Here is a 15979-nt window from a genome sequence, read left to right as displayed (position 1 = left end):
ACAATGACCAACATTTAGAAAGGAAGAAGCCAAACCTGGTGAAATCTCACTTTGGAGTCACCCATCAATGTTCAGGCGCCCTCCTTAACGCTAGATTATGTTACTGAGAATTTATTACACACAGAACTAAATAATTTCTGCCTTTTTAAATAATAAGGGGCACTGTAGAGTTTAGGAAACCCAGAGAATTCAAAAGGACAGGATTTGTGTTTAATTGTGGGCACATTTATTACTGAAAATACATTTAGGACGTATATGATCTGCAGGCATCAGTGCTTCTGAAAAGGAAAGCAGATGCTTTTGAAAATGCAAGTTTCGGAAATGTTATTGATATTTTAAGAAAAAGTCTTAAGTCAGCAAGAAGAGATAACACTGTTTCAACGTCCATGGCCAGGCTGCCTGAATCTCCTCCCGCTGGGCAGGTGAAGGACTCGTGTCTCTTTTGTTTTCCTTTGAAAAGAGGTGCTTATGCGTGTGTGTGCATATTATTTAAGTGTATGTATGTATTAAGTGTTTAATTTCATTATGCTTTCTATGTGGCTTCCTGGGTGGTTTTGCAACTATATCTGTGACAAAGAATCAGGCATAATTGAAGCAAATCTATCACCGACTGGTTAACACTTTTTTTGAGGTGCATAGTAAGAGGCTTTTCCTTTGATAGGTGTTAATGCATAATCACTCTTTTCTACGACTTTAACAAGGGTCTTAGGTTGAGACATTCATGTCGGCTTGGGAACGTTTGACCTTAAAGTTACCCAAGGGTCGTCTAAGGCTCTAGTGGCAGGTGCGTGGGGTGCCTCCCTGACTTCCACGACAGCTGGCGACTCAGGTTTCCGTTTAGTGACTTCCCCTCGGGCCCAGGCGAGCCACTGCCCCCCTTCGCCCGGACGCTGACTCTGCAGCTATCTGAGTAACACCAGTTCATCTGACGAGCACGGCTTCTGGTCTTCACCCCCAAAGGTAAAGTCACACCAAAACCTGAAAACCAGTGTCAGTGGTGTTGGAAGGAGAGGGTCCCCAACAGGCGGGCTGGCCTTTCTCCAACCTCGTTTTGAAAGACAAGTCTGCGCGGGCCAGGAGCCCCGTCTCAGCTCTGAAGCTGGGAAAGCAGGAACGACACAAACCGAGGGAAGACTGGAGAGCCTGGCACGGGGGTAAGTGACAGGCCCTCAGGGAGAGAACCCTGCAGGCGGAGCCGACACGGGAAATCACCCCAAGGCCCTCACGGAGAGAACCCTGCAGGCGGAGCCGACACGGGAAGTCACCCCAAGGCCCTCAGGGAGAGAACCCTGCAGGCGGAGCCGACACGGGAAATCACCCCAAGGCCCTCACGGAGAGAACCCTGCAGGCGGAGCCGACACGGGAAGTCACCCCAAGGCCCTCACGGAGAGAACCCTGCAGGCGGAGCCGACACGGGAAGTCACCCCAAGGCCCTCACGGAGAGAACCCTGCAGGCGGAGCCGACACGGGAAATCACCCCAAGGCCCTCACGGAGAGAACCCTGCAGGCGGAGCCGACACGGGAAGTCACCCCAAGGCCCTCAGGGAGAGAACCCTGCAGGCGGAGCCGACACGGGAAATCACCCCAAGGCCCTCAAGGAGAGAACCCTGCAGGCGGAGCCGACACGGGAAGTCACCCCAAGGCCCTCACGGAGAGAACCCTGCAGGCGGAGCCGACACGGGAAGTCACCCCAAGGCCCTCACGGAGAGAACCCTGCAGGCGGAGCCGACACGGGAAGTCACCCCAAGGCCCTCACGGAGAGAACCCTGCAGGCGGAGCCGACACGGGAAGTCACCCCAAGGCCCTCACGGAGAGAACCCTGCAGGCGGAGCCGACACGGGAAATCACCCCAAGGCCCTCACGGAGAGAACCCTGCAGGCGGAGCCGACACGGGAAATCACCCCAAGGCCCTCACGGAGAGAACCCTGCAGGCGGAGCCGACACGGGAAGTCACCCCAAGGCCCTCAGGGAGAGAACCCTGCAGGCGGAGCCGACACGGGAAATCACCCCAAGGCCCTCACGGAGAGAACCCTGCAGGCGGAGCCGACACGGGAAGTCACCCCAAGGCCCTCACGGAGAGAACCCTGCAGGCGGAGCCGACACGGGAAATCACCCCAAGGCCCTCACGGAGAGAACCCTGCAGGCGGAGCCGACACGGGAAATCACCCCAAGGCCCTCACGGAGAGAACCCTGCAGGCGGAGCCGACACGGGAAGTCACCCCAAGGCCCTCACGGAGAGAACCCTGCAGGCGGAGCCGACACGGGAAGTCACCCCAAGGCCCTCAGGGAGAGAACCCTGCAGGCGGAGCCGACACGGGAAGTCACCCCAAGGCCCTCACGGAGAGAACCCTGCAGGCGGAGCCGACACGGGAAGTCACCCCAAGGCCCTCACGGAGAGAACCCTGCAGGCGGAGCCGACACGGGAAGTCACCCCAAGGCCCTCACGGAGAGAACCCTGCAGGCGGAGCCGACACGGGAAGTCACCCCAAGGCCCTCACGGAGAGAACCCTGCAGGCGGAGCCGACACGGGAAGTCACCCCAAGGCCCTCACGGAGAGAACCCTGCAGGCGGAGCCGACACGGGAAGTCACCCCAAGGCCCTCACGGAGAGAACCCTGCAGGCGGAGCCGACACGGGAAGTCACCCCAAGGCCCTCACGGAGAGAACCCTGCAGGCGGAGCCGACACGGGAAATCACCCCAAGGCCCTCACGGAGAGAACCCTGCAGGCGGAGCCGACACGGGAAATCACCCCAAGGCCCTCACGGAGAGAACCCTGCAGGCGGAGCCGACACGGGAAGTCACCCCAAGGCCCTCACGGAGAGAACCCTGCAGGCGGAGCCGACACGGGAAATCACCCCAAGGCCCTCACGGAGAGAACCCTGCAGGCGGAGCCGACACGGGAAATCACCCCAAGGCCCTCACGGAGAGAACCCTGCAGGCGGAGCCGACACGGGAAGTCACCCCAAGGCCCTCACGGAGAGAACCCTGCAGGCGGAGCCGACACGGGAAGTCACCCCAAGGCCCTCAGGGAGAGAACCCTGCAGGCGGAGCCGACACGGGAAGTCACCCCAAGGCCCTCACGGAGAGAACCCTGCAGGCGGAGCCGACACGGGAAGTCACCCCAAGGCCCTCACGGAGAGAACCCTGCAGGCGGAGCCGACACGGGAAGTCACCCCAAGGCCCTCACGGAGAGAACCCTGCAGGCGGAGCCGACACGGGAAGTCACCCCAAGGCCCTCACGGAGAGAACCCTGCAGGCGGAGCCGACACGGGAAGTCACCCCAAGGCCCTCACGGAGAGAACCCTGCAGGCGGAGCCGACACGGGAAGTCACCCCAAGGCCCTCACGGAGAGAACCCTGCAGGCGGAGCCGACACGGGAAGTCACCCCAAGGCCCTCACGGAGAGAACCCTGCAGGCGGAGCCGACACGGGAAATCACCCCAAGGCCCTCACGGAGAGAACCCTGCAGGCGGAGCCGACACGGGAAATCACCCCAAGGCTCACTGGATACCTTGTTATTTTTCAGTGTACTAAAAACACTGTTTTTAAAAGACTATTAGCATTTCTTGAAAACTTTACTGATAAAAACATTCTAAAAACTAAAAGGTGAGAGGGGAAACTATTTTTGGATTGTTTAAACTGTAGGAGAAGAAAAGGGTCTAGAAGAAGACAAAACCTTTCAGCGGATCTGGTCTGTTTTATGGGTCTCCCTTCCTTTCGAGCTGATCTGAAAGCCAAGTTCACCCCTTAAACGTCGATGACATAAACGGCTCAGGACCGTCGTGCCATGGGTGCCTAGACCGGAGCTGAGCTGGTTGGCGCTCGTCTCTATTCTGCCAGTGGTCCTGCTAGTTTGCTTCCCGTGTGCTCGTCACAAAAGGCGTATCTGCAACACGGCTCTAGGCTCCGCCATCTTGCGCATATAAGACTTTTTGGAGTGGTTTTTGTGGTGATTAATTCCAGCAACGGGCCTATTCCCACCTGACCTTCAGCCACATCTCCCCTCTTGAGGATTGATCAGAGTGACAAAAAGGACAGCTCTCAGTGTGACCGGCTGAACTCCAGAACACAGTTAAGACAATGGAAGTGGAGCGACAGATGACAACGATGAATGGGGAGGGGACTGGGCAAATGAGGGGCACGTGGGGGTGGGGCAAGCTGCCAGATGCTTTTGTGCGCAGGTAGCCCATTATTCAGGCCTGTCTGGGGGCTCGGGCTCAGCCTTGCCCTGCTCCGTGACCAACCCGGGTCTCTCCCCAGACTGCACACGGGTGGCAGGGCCGGGCACCGCGTTCCCCCACGGAAACCGGCAGGGAGAAGATGTGCGGCGCTGGGCAGTGCTTGCACCTGGGTCTGCAGTGTAGGACGCCCCTGGCCTCTGCCAGAAAGAATGGAGAGTTTTCTGTGTTTGGCTGAAAGCACCGGCCCTAAGAGTTTTTCACGCGCAGGGGGGCCGAGCGCCGCTGCGCCTGGTGGGGGAAGGCAGGTCCACTCACCTGCGGGGCCGGCCAGCACCGGCCACGGCCGCCCAGAGCCAGTGCCGCTGCGGGGGAAGCTCCGGCCCACGTGCTCCACGCCGCCAGCCCGTCCTGAAGACGCCGGGTTTCCTAAAATCTGAAGACAGAAAAGGCCTCGGCGTCACCACCACGCCAGACCTGGGAGCTCGAGGAGGTTAGCAAATCAAGTCAGAAGCGGAAGCTCTAAAGGCAACTAAACTTAGCTTTTAACTGAAAGGTTAGCTGAATGGCCCCGAGGGGGGAAGGCGTGCGCCCCGGCACCCATCCTCTGCCTTGCAGCCACTTCTGACCTGGGAGTCGGGGCAAAAGCAGTCCCTCGCGACTCGCTCAGTCACTGCCCCTGCGGGACGGCCACTCCTGGGAGCCACGGCGGCGGCTCAGACACATGGCGTGGGCTCAGAGCTGCCGCACGCTCAGCTTGGCCCGTGGTTCCCCTGTGGGGGGGTGGCTGCGCTGCCACACGTCCCACTCAGAATAAAGCGGTGTCCACGGCACTGGGGTGGAGGGGTCTGCTCCGTCACCCGCCTCACAAGTCGTGACAACACCCTAGCCCAAGCCGAAGGAGCCAGCGGCAGGGTTTAGGGCTGCCTGAAGCCTCGTCCCGGGGGCGAGCGCCCGCGTCAGACTGCAGGTTTGACCTGGTCGGGGAGGCGCATCAGGGGCAGGGGCTTCTCGTGGACAGGGGCGGCCCGTGCATCCACCCAGGCTCCGCCCGCGGGCCTGGCCCCTGCTGCTGCCCCCCAGCCTCATGGAAAGGTGGGGCGCGACACGGAGAGGGCACGGGAGAGGACGAATGAGGCCGGCCCGCAGGTCAGGATGGCAGGGCGGGCGCGTCGAGAGCCACCCAGGGCGGTGAGAAACGCGCTCGGCAAGCCCGGCAGGCGGGGAGGAAGCGGGAGACCAACTCGGAAAACCACACACAAAAACGGATTTCCTCAATACTTTTTCTCCCTATTTTTTCAGGTAAGGATGAAAGCCGAAAGACACAAAAATAACGTCAAACCTTCAATGGTCCTATTAGTTACACGGAAGTTCTGAGGATCATTTTGGAAAAGCAAAAAAATGTTGCCAAACTTTTGGGTAATCCTAGTTCAGCTAACCCTTAATTAAAATTTAGATTCAGTTGTCCTTTAATTAAAGCAGCCATAACCATCGATTCTGTGGGGAAAATCATTGTTCGAAAGCAAAGTAAAGAAATCTTCAGCATGGCTCAGAGACTGGGAAGCAATGGGACGTCACAAATCAAAGATGCAGGGAAAACGGAGAGCCAGCGCGCGGGTCCCCGGCGTGGGCCCCAAACCACGGGCACGGAAACGGGGAGGAGGGGAAGAGAGGACGGGTCGGCCGGCAAGCGGGTGGAGCGGGAGGTTTAGTCACACACCAAAGGACCTTCTGCAGCCCAGGGACGTGGCTCTGCAGGTCGGGCCGTGGCCCTACTGCCGGGCATGTCTACGCTTCTCCTCCAGACACCCCGGAAGTCTTCCCGCTCCGCGGGCTCCTCCCAGCCACTCTTCATGGGGCCGGGCTGCTCCGGGCGGGCCGGGGCTCCGTCACCCCTGCCGGCGTCGCAGGGGTCCCCTTGGACCCCAAAGTCCTCTTCGATGCTGCTCTGTCGGGTCAGCGTCCGCCGGCGGGCCAGCAGCGGCCTCGGGGCCCTGCCGCAGGGGCCGGGGCTGCCCGGGGGGCCGGCGCTTCTGAGGCCGCGCCGCACATCTTCTTCGCTCCCGCAGTCGAGGCCGCTGTCAGGGCTCCTGGTGGCCAAGCGGCCGAACCTGCAGCCTCTGTCTTCCGGGACGAAGTTGGCGGCGGGGAGCCAGGAGCCCGGGGGCGCCTCGTCGCCCCTGCAGGGCCGGCCGGGCCGGGGGTCTCGAGCCAGCGCGGCCCCGGCCCTGGCGCGGCGCCCTGAGCCCTGCCTTCGGAGGAGCTGGCCCGGCTCCGCGTCCTCTTCGGCTACCTCGGGGATACTGAACAGCCGCTTGCTGTGGCGGGGCTGCTGGGGAGCCTCGGGCTGCTCCGAGAAGGCGCCTCCAGCGGTCCCAGGCTGAGGGCCCCCCGGCGGGGTGGGTGTTACAAGACGGGTGCAAAGAAACAGCGCGGGACCGACAGCGGGGGCGGAGGGGAGGAAAGAAAACACAGAATTAGTCTTGAGGCCGGGAGGGGCGGGGGCGTGCAGCCAGCTGGCGGAGGCCGAGATGACAACGGGGGCGAGCGATGGCGCCGAGGGCAGGCGGGCGCACGCAGGGGCGCGGCCGGGGCTTGGCCATGCAAGGAGACACGCGGAGCTCAGACAGGGGCCAGGGAGGGGGCGCCTTGACTGCGCGGTGAGTGTGTGCCAGGGGACCCGGGACCCCACTGCCTGCCGGTGCCTCCTCGGAAACTCGGGATGCAGCTGCCTGGATGCCAGCAGGATGGAAAGAAGGCCCATGGCAGAGTTGCCCACCTGGCGCCCTGCCTGCACACCCCTTCTCACTGTTGGGAATTCCTTCTCCTCTTTAGGTTTGTCATTTGCTTATAGGTTGCCTCTCTCGCTGGCTAAAATGCAAACTCTTGCATTTAAAACACAAACAGGCCCTCGTCTCTCCACACCCCGCCCCCGGCCGGAGAACAGTGCCTGGCACAGGGCAGGGGCTCGGCCAGGGTGGGCAGGCACGGCGTCTGTCTGCCCCTGCGGGGTGCCCGAGGGGAGACGCGGGCCCCGCCGGGGTCCGCAGCACAGGCATCGTGGAGCATCCACATGCGGGCAAGAGCCGCCCCCTCGCCCTGAGCCGCGCCCCACGGCTGGCTGCTCCCCGGGAAGCCTCTTCCAGCCCCTGCTTTCCTCCACGGGCTCCGAAGACGCCTAGTGCTCACCAGCCACGCTGGAAGGTCCGGGCTGCTGCGCCCGCGTGCGCGTGGGGTTCAGAGGGAGGGCGTGGGGCGTCCGGGTGACCTGCACCCCGCTTGCACCCCACTTAGTAACGGCTAGGCAGGCTCTGAGCTCTGACAGGGCTGCCCCGTATCAGGGTGAAGGAGGACAGCCACAAAGGCACGACCCAGGGCTCGGTGGGCAGCACGCACGGTGCAGGGGCCCACGGGCAGCGCACCCACGGCAGCAGGAAGCCGCCCACCCCGCTGATCATCGCCAGGAGGCACGAGAGCCAGCGCGGCCGCGGCCCGTGATTTCCAGAGGAGCCAGAAACCCACATCAGCATGTAAGATCTAACGCTGGCAACAGTTTAAAAAATAAAAAAGACCCGTGTGGGCAAAGCCAAGCGGGCCTGTGGGTGTCGGCGGCACCTCCGGCCTGCATGTGAGCTCCGCTGCCGCCGCTGCGGGAGAAGGGGCTGCGGGCGAGGGGCTGACCGCACGCCTTCCCGGCCTCTGCTGAGCATTGCTCACGAGCACCGCCCCGCGTCCTCCTCGTAAGAAGCGGCAGCATCGTGGAAAGACAGGGAAGAGTCTGCGCTCCTGCCCGGCACAGGGCTCCGGGTCCTGGAGCAGAGCGCGGCGCTCGGGCTGGAGAGGGGCCGGGCCCCCGCGGGAGCCTGCTTGGCAGAGCCCCCTCCGAGCAGGGGACGGTGGCGGGAGGGGCAGGAGCCGCGGCCAGGGCTGGGCACGGGGGCCGGTGCGGCCTCTGCCAGGGGCGCACAGCCTGCCTGGCCACGCGAGCGGGTGAGCGGGCAGCCCGGCGCAGTGCTCCTGCCGCCGCTCAGAGTGCGGCTGTGCTCCTGGTGAGAGGGCGGCCGCGTGCCTTATCACCAGGGCCTGCCCCAAAGGCCTTTGCCCAGGGGAGCCTGAGGGCCTCCTCTGCCCGCTGCCTGCGCCAGGCTGGGGAGATCCGGCCCCACCCCTCGCCCACGCCAGGCCCGGATGCAGCTTTACTGCCCCGCTCAGTGCTGGACCAGAACCAGGTGCCAGGTGACAGCGGCTGGGGCAGGACCCCTCCCAGGGGCGAGGAGAGGGGCTCGCGAGGAGCCTCTGCCCCCCAGGGGGTGGAAAGCCCGTGGTGTGTGGAGGTGGGCTAGGGGTGCTGGCGCTGCTCCCTCTCGCTCCCAGGGCGGCGCCCGCCACCCCGCGGTGGCTGCTGTGCTGGACAGGGCTTTCTTTGCTCCTCCCCTTCCTGCCCCATTCCTGGTGCGCCCTGGGTGCCCCCGGGGTGCCAGGCAGACCCCCGCCCCTCGCCCTGGCTTTCTGAGCAGAGCAGGGTGGGAGGTCCTGGTAAATTCCAGAATGCAAGTTCCACAGCGAGAGGGACGCTCATCCCAACCCGCGGGCGTGGTCACGGCCCCAGCCGGGGACAGGATGGCGCGGGGCTGCGGGGGCCCTGCCCGCCACTGACCTTGAGGGCGCTGTGGGAGGTGCCGCTGGGCCGCCGCCGCCCGCCTTCCAGCTGCATCTCCAGGTAGAGCTCCTCCTCGTCCTCCTCCATGATGTCCGAGAGGTCGGAGCCCCGGCTGCTCTCCGTGTGGTACTCGTCGGCGTGGCAGCAGAGGGGCTGGGGGCGAGGAGGGGCGGCTGACCGGCAGCCTGGACGCTGCCCACGCCTCTGCGGCCTCCCCCGGGGCGCCCTCCCTCGCCAGCTCAGGGCTCGCACGCCCGGGGTGCGTGGGGGAGCACAGCCCGCCTTCGGGATTTGGGGAATGGGTGTGGGCATTCCCGGCCTAGCCGCGCCCTGAGCTGCGCCTCAGAGGGGTGCTGGAGGGCGCGCGCCCACGCCAGACGCCGGCGGATCCCGGAACCCTGGGCTCGGGGTAGGACCCCTTCCGGGTCTCCAGACACAGGCCAAGAGGCGCCCTAGGGGCCATGGCCCTCCACCCACTGCCCAGGGGCTGGGGATGGGCAGTGGGTGCCGAAGGCAACAGAAGATGGGCACAGGGGTGCGGGGCGAGCAGGAGAGGTGCGGGTGCCATGGGGGGTGCAGCATAGGTGCGCCCAGGGAGCACAGCGGGCATTTCCTCCAAGATGCCAGGTCCTCCGCATGCACACACGCACGCACACATGCACTCACACATGCACACATGCACTCACGCACACTCACGCACGTACACATGCACACACGCACACATGCACTCACACATGCACACTCATGCACACACGCATGCACACACACGCACGCACTGGACTGGCCGACCAGCTGCCCGGTCACCACCTCCCCTCCACTCGCCCTGTCGGGAACAGCCTGACTGGTCAGAGGTCACGGTCGCCAGGCAAGGGTGCGCTGGATGTGGGGCCACCGTGCCCAGAGAGCTCTGTGTAGCGGAGGCTAGCGCCCAGCGCTGTCCTCGTCACACCCCGCGGCGCACTCTCCACCCGGTGCTGTGCTCCCACGCGCGGCAGAGCAGCCGTCACCCCGTGACTCAGGTACCAGGCAAGAGGAGGAGTGTTTCGGCGCAGCCACCTAGCGGGCTCCACGAGGATGCCCCACCTCTGCTGGAAGGTTCCCTGAGCCGTTCTTTAGCTTGCTGACGGCCTCCTTGTTAAAGAAACACCCCATTTCCGGCGGCTGCACTGCTCGCGCTGCGTTCTGGGCCTGCTGCGGTGACAGCACTGGCACAGACAGGAGGCTCCAGGTGGACCGTGCCCCAGGAGCGGGCACGAGAACGTGCGAGCCGAGCGGCAGCAGCACGGGCCCCTCTGGCCAGGCCCGAGCAGGAGACACCAAGGCAGCGGCTTGTGAGGGCACGAATCAGACCTTTCGAGGAATCTTTCCGGAACATCCGGGGAAGTACCATCTCCCGGGGCACAGCGCACACTCTTCAAGCCCGGAAGAATCGGGTTCACCCGAGGGGTGCAGCCACCCTGCTGTTTACTAGACGCTCGACGTGTGCACCTCTGCCTTCAAAAGAGCTCTGTGTGAAGGGCCGGGGCGCCGAGAGGATGGTGCCGGGGGGCGACCCACCCAAGCTGTCAGGGCACGAGCACCCGGAGGGTGCCGCTTCCTTGAGGGGCACGGCTGCGCGCGCAGCCTCCGCTGGAGCAGTGCTGGCCACGAGCAGGCGGGGTCCCCGGGGAGTGGACAGAGGCCGGCGCTGGAACGGGCATCGGCCTTTCCTCAGTGGAGGGGGGCCCCTTCTCCCTCGGCAAAATGAAGCCCCTGCGGAACTGCCCCGCGTGAGTCCCTCTCCTCAGGCACGACTGCGCCGACCTCGGAGGCACGGAGGCGGCGTCGGGAGAGCCTGAGTAGCTCCGAGCACCGCAGCAGCAACACCGCTTCCCTCAGTCACTAATCCAACACCATTCGCTGCGCACCTGCCTCGACGGGACTACGATGGCGGGCGCAGCCAGGGGTGCTGAGCCCCGCACGAGCGCGGAGGGGCCGGCTGGCCGGGACTCTTGGAGATGTTGGTTTCCCGGCAGGTTTGTCCTCTGCAGGGCTCCCGGGCACTGGGGACCAGCTGGAGGTCCCAGCGGGGGGCCAGGCCGGGAGCGGGCCATTGTGGCGCTCCGCTCCCCCCAGCGGTTCTCAGCAGGCAGGTGCACTCTGGAGCCCGGGGGCCATTTCCAGAGACTAAAGCGTCATCCACGCAGCACGTCAAGCCAGCTTGCTGCCGAGGACTCCTGAGCAACGCGGAGGCGGCGACGCTGGGTGAGCGGCGGCCCGGGGCCCCGGGCCCTTCTGCCTGGCTGACCACAGGCCGCGGCCGTTGGCGTCCTGCACCCACCAAGTCCACATCCTCTACGGCCGGGAAAGGCCCCTTCCTGGGAGGAAGGGTCGTGAGTCTTTCTTCTCGGTGCTAACCCCCTTTTGGTCCATTTCTGGGGAGCCGGGAGAGCTGGCCGATGTGTGATGCATCTTGGTCTACAAATTACTTCTGCATGCTAGGTGAGGCCAGGGGCCACCAGCAGCCCCGATGCCTGGCAACTTTATTCCATCCGTCCTTCCCTTCCTCCTCACGGTACTGTCACATGAGAATGGGATTAATGGAGCTATGGCAGCTGTTTTGTAACCATGAGAGAAAGGCCAAGAGAACAGAAGAGACAGACTCAGAGTCCTGACGTAAGTGAGCAGCTGAGACAACCCTGCATCTTCAGACTTCCTATAACGGGATGATCCAACGCCTTTGTGATTTTAATCGTTGTCATCAGGCCTTCCATTGCTTGTGTTAAAATTCATGGAAGCAAAGTATTTTAATTGTACAGGAGTGGCCACTGAAGGGTGGAAGCGTCTGGAGCATGCCCGGGCTGCAGGGCCAGTGCAGGGGCTCCAGGGCTCGCCGGCCGTGCTGTGGAAGCGCGGCGAGGGTCCTGGGAACCCGGCCCGAGGGGTCTTGGGGCACTGGCAGCCCAGGGTGGCCTGACCCCGGGCGTCTGGCTCTTCCTACGTCCAGCTGTCGGCATGCGCTCCTTCCACCTCACGGAGACCCACTCGTCGCCGGGGGGCCTCGTGGGCCAGGGAAGGTGCTGACGGCAGGGTGCCGGCCCTTTTAGCCTTCAGGGGCCCGTGGTGCCTGCACACAGTAGGTGCGCGGCAGACATTCGCCCCGTTAATGAACACGAGTAGCAGACGGCTTGCCCAGGTGGACGGCAGGTGCTTCTGTCCATCTCCCTTGCCCGGAACTTGGCCCTCGGCCACCGACCCGCACGGAGCAGGGGCGGGGGGCCTCCCCTTGTGCCCAGACGAGGGTCTGCGCGCAGCCACCGGCGAGCGTGAGGTTGAAACCCTCCTGCGACCGGGCCGCCCGCCCAGGGGGACGGCCGCGTCGCTCCATCCCGGGGCGGCCCCCCCAGGCCAGGGCAGCCAGCGCCGCCCGCGCTGCACCCCGTGCCGCAGCACCCACCTGCTTGCCGAGCTCGGAGCCTCGCAGAAAGTCGTCCACGGAAGCGCCCCGCCGCCTGACGTCCGGGGAGCCGCAGCCATCCTCCTCGTCGGAGTTCGCGTACTGCGCCCCGCTGCTCCTCTCCAGGAAGATGCTCCTTTTCTCTAACTTGAGGGGAAAGGGAACAAGCGGCTGAGCGGAGGCCGTCGGGAGGGCCCGGGAGAGGAGACGCCGGCCGTGGGCCGGGCCTGGCTGGGGCGTTCTGGGCCCCGCGTGTCTTCTGGGGGCCTCCCCGTCCTCCGCCAGACCCCGCAGACCCTCCTGGAGTGCACACGAGAAGGAGCCCAAGCTGAGGCCGGCCGGGCGCCCCGGGCGCGGAGTCTCCTGCCGGGGCCCGGCTGCCCCCACGCTGCTCCCGGCCCCACGTCCCCTGGTCCGCAGCCTCCCAGAGGCCCTCCTGGCTTGGCTCGAGCTGCGCCCAGGGAAACTGCCTCCCCCTTTGGACACCTCTGCCAGGCCTTCGGCGCTTGGCTCAGCGCGCCTCGGGCAGCGACCCGGGAGCCTCTGCGTTCTCCCACGGGCCCCGCAGCGGGCGAGCCAGAGGAGCCGGGCAGCCGGGGGCCTCCGAGGGCCGGGGGGCCCACCCGGATGGGCAGGCGAGGAGCAGCGCACCCCTGTAGAAACACCCGCCCCCGCCGCCCGCCCGTGGGCAAGGGGCTGTGTCCACAAGGAACGCGCGCTCTCGGGGACCCCCTTCCACGGGGTGTGGGGTCTTAACAAGATGCCGGTGCTGACCAAATGGGGCGCGGACACAGCTGGATCTGCAGGCTTCCAAGAGAAGCGGGAGCGCCGCCCGCCCAGGGTCCACAGGGTCCTCGCTGGGCCCCCCGGAAAGCAGCATGCTCCCTGTCGCCTGCTCCTGACGCAGTCGGCATCACCTCTGACCTCTGAGGCTGTGCCACCGACGCCCCAGCACCGCCAGGGGTCCCCGTGACCATGGGCTCTGCCCCAGCCCCAGAGGTGGGCACGTGGCGCTCCGTGGCTCACAAGTAGCCCTGATAGGCGATGCCCTGGAGAGAGGGGCCAGGGCCCTTCCCAGGCTGGGGGGCAGGGGGCTTAGCTGGGGAGGAGAACAGGGGGGTTAGCTGTGGGGGGGCGGGGGCTTAGCTGTGGGGGAGGGCAGGGGGGTCAGCTGGGTTCTGGGTCCCTCTCTGCTCGCCCTGGGGACGCGGCGTCACTTCCTAGGCGATTTGTAAAGCTCCCCACCTTCGTGGTCCCGCCAGATTCCCAAACCCACCTCGCCTGTGGCGCGGGAAATGCCCTGGAGCGGCGTGCAGAGCCGTGCATGTCTCCCTGCATGCGTGCAAGTGCACGTCGACACGTGTGTGTTCACTGCTCAGAGCGCCCGCACGCCGGGGGGCCTCCCGCCCCTGGGATGGGAACTCGGACCCGGCCGGGCACCCGCTCCCGCCCGCGGTGTCGCCCCCCCCGGGTGCCCCCGCTGGCTTACCCTCTGCGCGGCCTCGCGGGCCATGGCCTTGGCCACGGCGCTGGGCACCGGCGCGCCCTGCGGCTGCGGGAGGATGCGGCTGGGCGAGGGCGAGCGGCGGCCGGGCAGGTGCGGCGGCTCCAGCGCGGGGCCGTGCGCGGGGCCCGGCGGCTCGGCGGCGTCAGGGGCGGTCCTCGGCGGCGCGGCCGGAGGCAGCAGGAGGTCGGGGGGCAGGGCGGCCGGCAGGGAGTCGGCGGACTCGCCCTGCGCCGACAGCGTCCGCACGGTCACGGCCTCGGCCTCCAGGCCCCGCAGGCGCGCCAGCTCCATGGCGGTGCCGGCGGCGGGGGCGGCCACCTCGGCCACCTGCGACACGGAGACGCCGTCACGGCCCGCGATGCCCTGCGCGGGCCTCGGGGACCCCCTCCGCCCCCCCCCCAAAGCTGCCGAGCGCTGGATCGGGCCCAGAAAGGGGCCGCCAGGCACCCCCTCTTCTCCCAGGCCGCGGCCGGGGAAATGCGGGGTCACACAACGAGCCGCCCGGGGCGGCCAAGGGCGTCCCTGCGGGGTGGGGGGCGTCCTGCTGGAGTGTGGGGGCGCGGCTCATCACCGGGCGGGGTGAGACGGGGCTTCATGTCTCTGCGTCACCAGAGTAGATTTAACGGAAGACGAAGCAGGAGGCTGGGGCGAGGGGGGCAGTGGATAGGGTCCCGCGTGGGCGTCCCCCCGGGAGGCCCCGAGCCAGCGGCCTCTGCGCGGGCGGCGCGGGCTGTGGGAGGGTCTCCGTGCGGACAGGGCAGCGAGGCCCGCGGGGCGTGGGGGCAGCGTCCCCGGAGTCCAGGGCTGGGCGTAGGCCCCGCAGTGCCCCCGGGCTCGGCCCCTCCATCTGCCGGGGGGGATGGGTCAACGCCGGGGCGGGGGGCCCCGGGGCTGGAACCGGGGAGGCCGGCAACCCTCGGACTGTGGGCGGGGGCGCCGAGGGGAGCGGGCACCGTCGCCCACCAGCGGCCGCAGCGGGCGAGCGCCCCCCTACGCAGGAAGCAGCCGGCGCCCGGGCAGACCACGAGGCCCCGGCTGCGCAGACTCACCCTCTGGCCTTGCGCGTAGACCCCGTAGCCGGTCACCTCGGCGCCGTTGGACAGCCCGGTGGGGGTCAGCGTGGGCGGGGTCCAGGACACCTGTGCCGTGGCTGGGGTGGTCCCCGCTTGCACGGTGACGTCCTGGGGGGGCGCGGGAGGGCCTGCAGGGCAGAACCAAGAGACGCCCTCAGGCAGGGCAGGACGCGGGTATCGGCCAGCGGCTGTCCGCACGGGGGACGTCGGCGGCGACCTGTGCCCCGAAGCGAGGCCCCCCTCGGCTGCCAGGGGGTGGGGGCCACAGCCAAGAGGGGCTGGGGGAGCCGCCGCAGCAGAGAGCGACGGCTGAGCTTTTCTCCTTGGACCTGAGCATCCACTCGTCCGTCTCCTGAAGCCCCGCCCACAACGCCACCTTCTCACCTGCCCGGCCTCTGATTGGCCAGGGCTGACTCCGCCCCTTCTCAGGTCAGCCGGGGCAGGTGCGGAGACGCGACGAGATGCCCGGGTTTGGCGGACGACAGGCAGCCCCTCCCCCTCCCCCGTCTCCCCTCCCCCCTCCCCCTCTCCTCCAGTCGTGCGCCTCAGCTCAGAAAAGAGGAGGCCCGAGAGCCTGCTTCCGAGGAAGTCCTTGGACCCCGAGAATGTAAGAGTCCAGGAGCGGCTCGGGCCAGCCCCCCGGGGCCCTCGGTGGCATGAGCCGGGGCTACCCTGACTTCTGCTCACGGACCCTGCAGGACGGGGGGGTCTCGAGCAACGGTCACGTGACTGGTGACAAGGCGGCGCGGTGCTGGTGGCAGCGGCCGGGATGGCCAGCCGCACGCCCTGGCGCCACGGGTGGCTCCTTCTCTCTGGCGCAAAGTCCCCCAAGTGCTCCAGCCCCAAGTGCTCCAGCCCCAAGTGCTCCAGCCCCAAGTGCTCCTCTTGCTGGAAAGGCCCCTGCGGTTCTGGAGGGGGCCCCGGGGCCTCACAGCCCCAGACGTCGCTCGAGCTCCCCAAGGCTGCGAGTTCTAAAGCGGGGACCAGCGGCCGGGTTTTGAGGGTTTCCCCGCGGCGCTGAAAGCACATCGCAGCCACCCCGTGACGCCAGCCCGGCCCGGTGTGCGAAGGAGGAGCCGAGGTCCAGGGTGCGACTCAGCTAGCGCCGCAGAAGCAGGACTCGCAC

At 66.2% G+C, this 15979-nt stretch overlaps 1 protein-coding gene across 5 annotated transcripts in view; it reads right to left on the bottom strand.

The window, feature by feature from the left end:
• RIMBP2 (RIMS binding protein 2) overlaps positions 1–15979 on the bottom strand; it is a 252212-nt gene that overhangs the window by 18830 nt on the left and 217403 nt on the right. For all 5 annotated transcript variants that reach the window (XM_071209739.1, XM_071209737.1, XM_071209741.1 and 2 more), the window contains 5 exons: positions 14830–14981; positions 13763–14107; positions 12274–12420; positions 8835–8990; positions 4496–4613 (listed from right to left, as the gene is read on the bottom strand). In XM_071209739.1, coding sequence (XP_071065840.1) covers positions 4496–4613; positions 8835–8990; positions 12274–12420; positions 13763–14107; positions 14830–14981 — 918 coding nt within the window. The remainder of the gene's footprint in view (positions 1–4495; positions 4614–8834; positions 8991–12273; positions 12421–13762; positions 14108–14829; positions 14982–15979) is intronic.

Source organism: Dasypus novemcinctus, chromosome 19 (assembly GCF_030445035.2).
Source record: "Dasypus novemcinctus isolate mDasNov1 chromosome 19, mDasNov1.1.hap2, whole genome shotgun sequence".
NCBI classification, from domain to species: Eukaryota; Metazoa; Chordata; class Mammalia; order Cingulata; family Dasypodidae; genus Dasypus; species Dasypus novemcinctus.
Note: the sequence above shows the minus strand (reverse complement) of the source record. Positions and strands in the feature narration are given on the sequence as shown.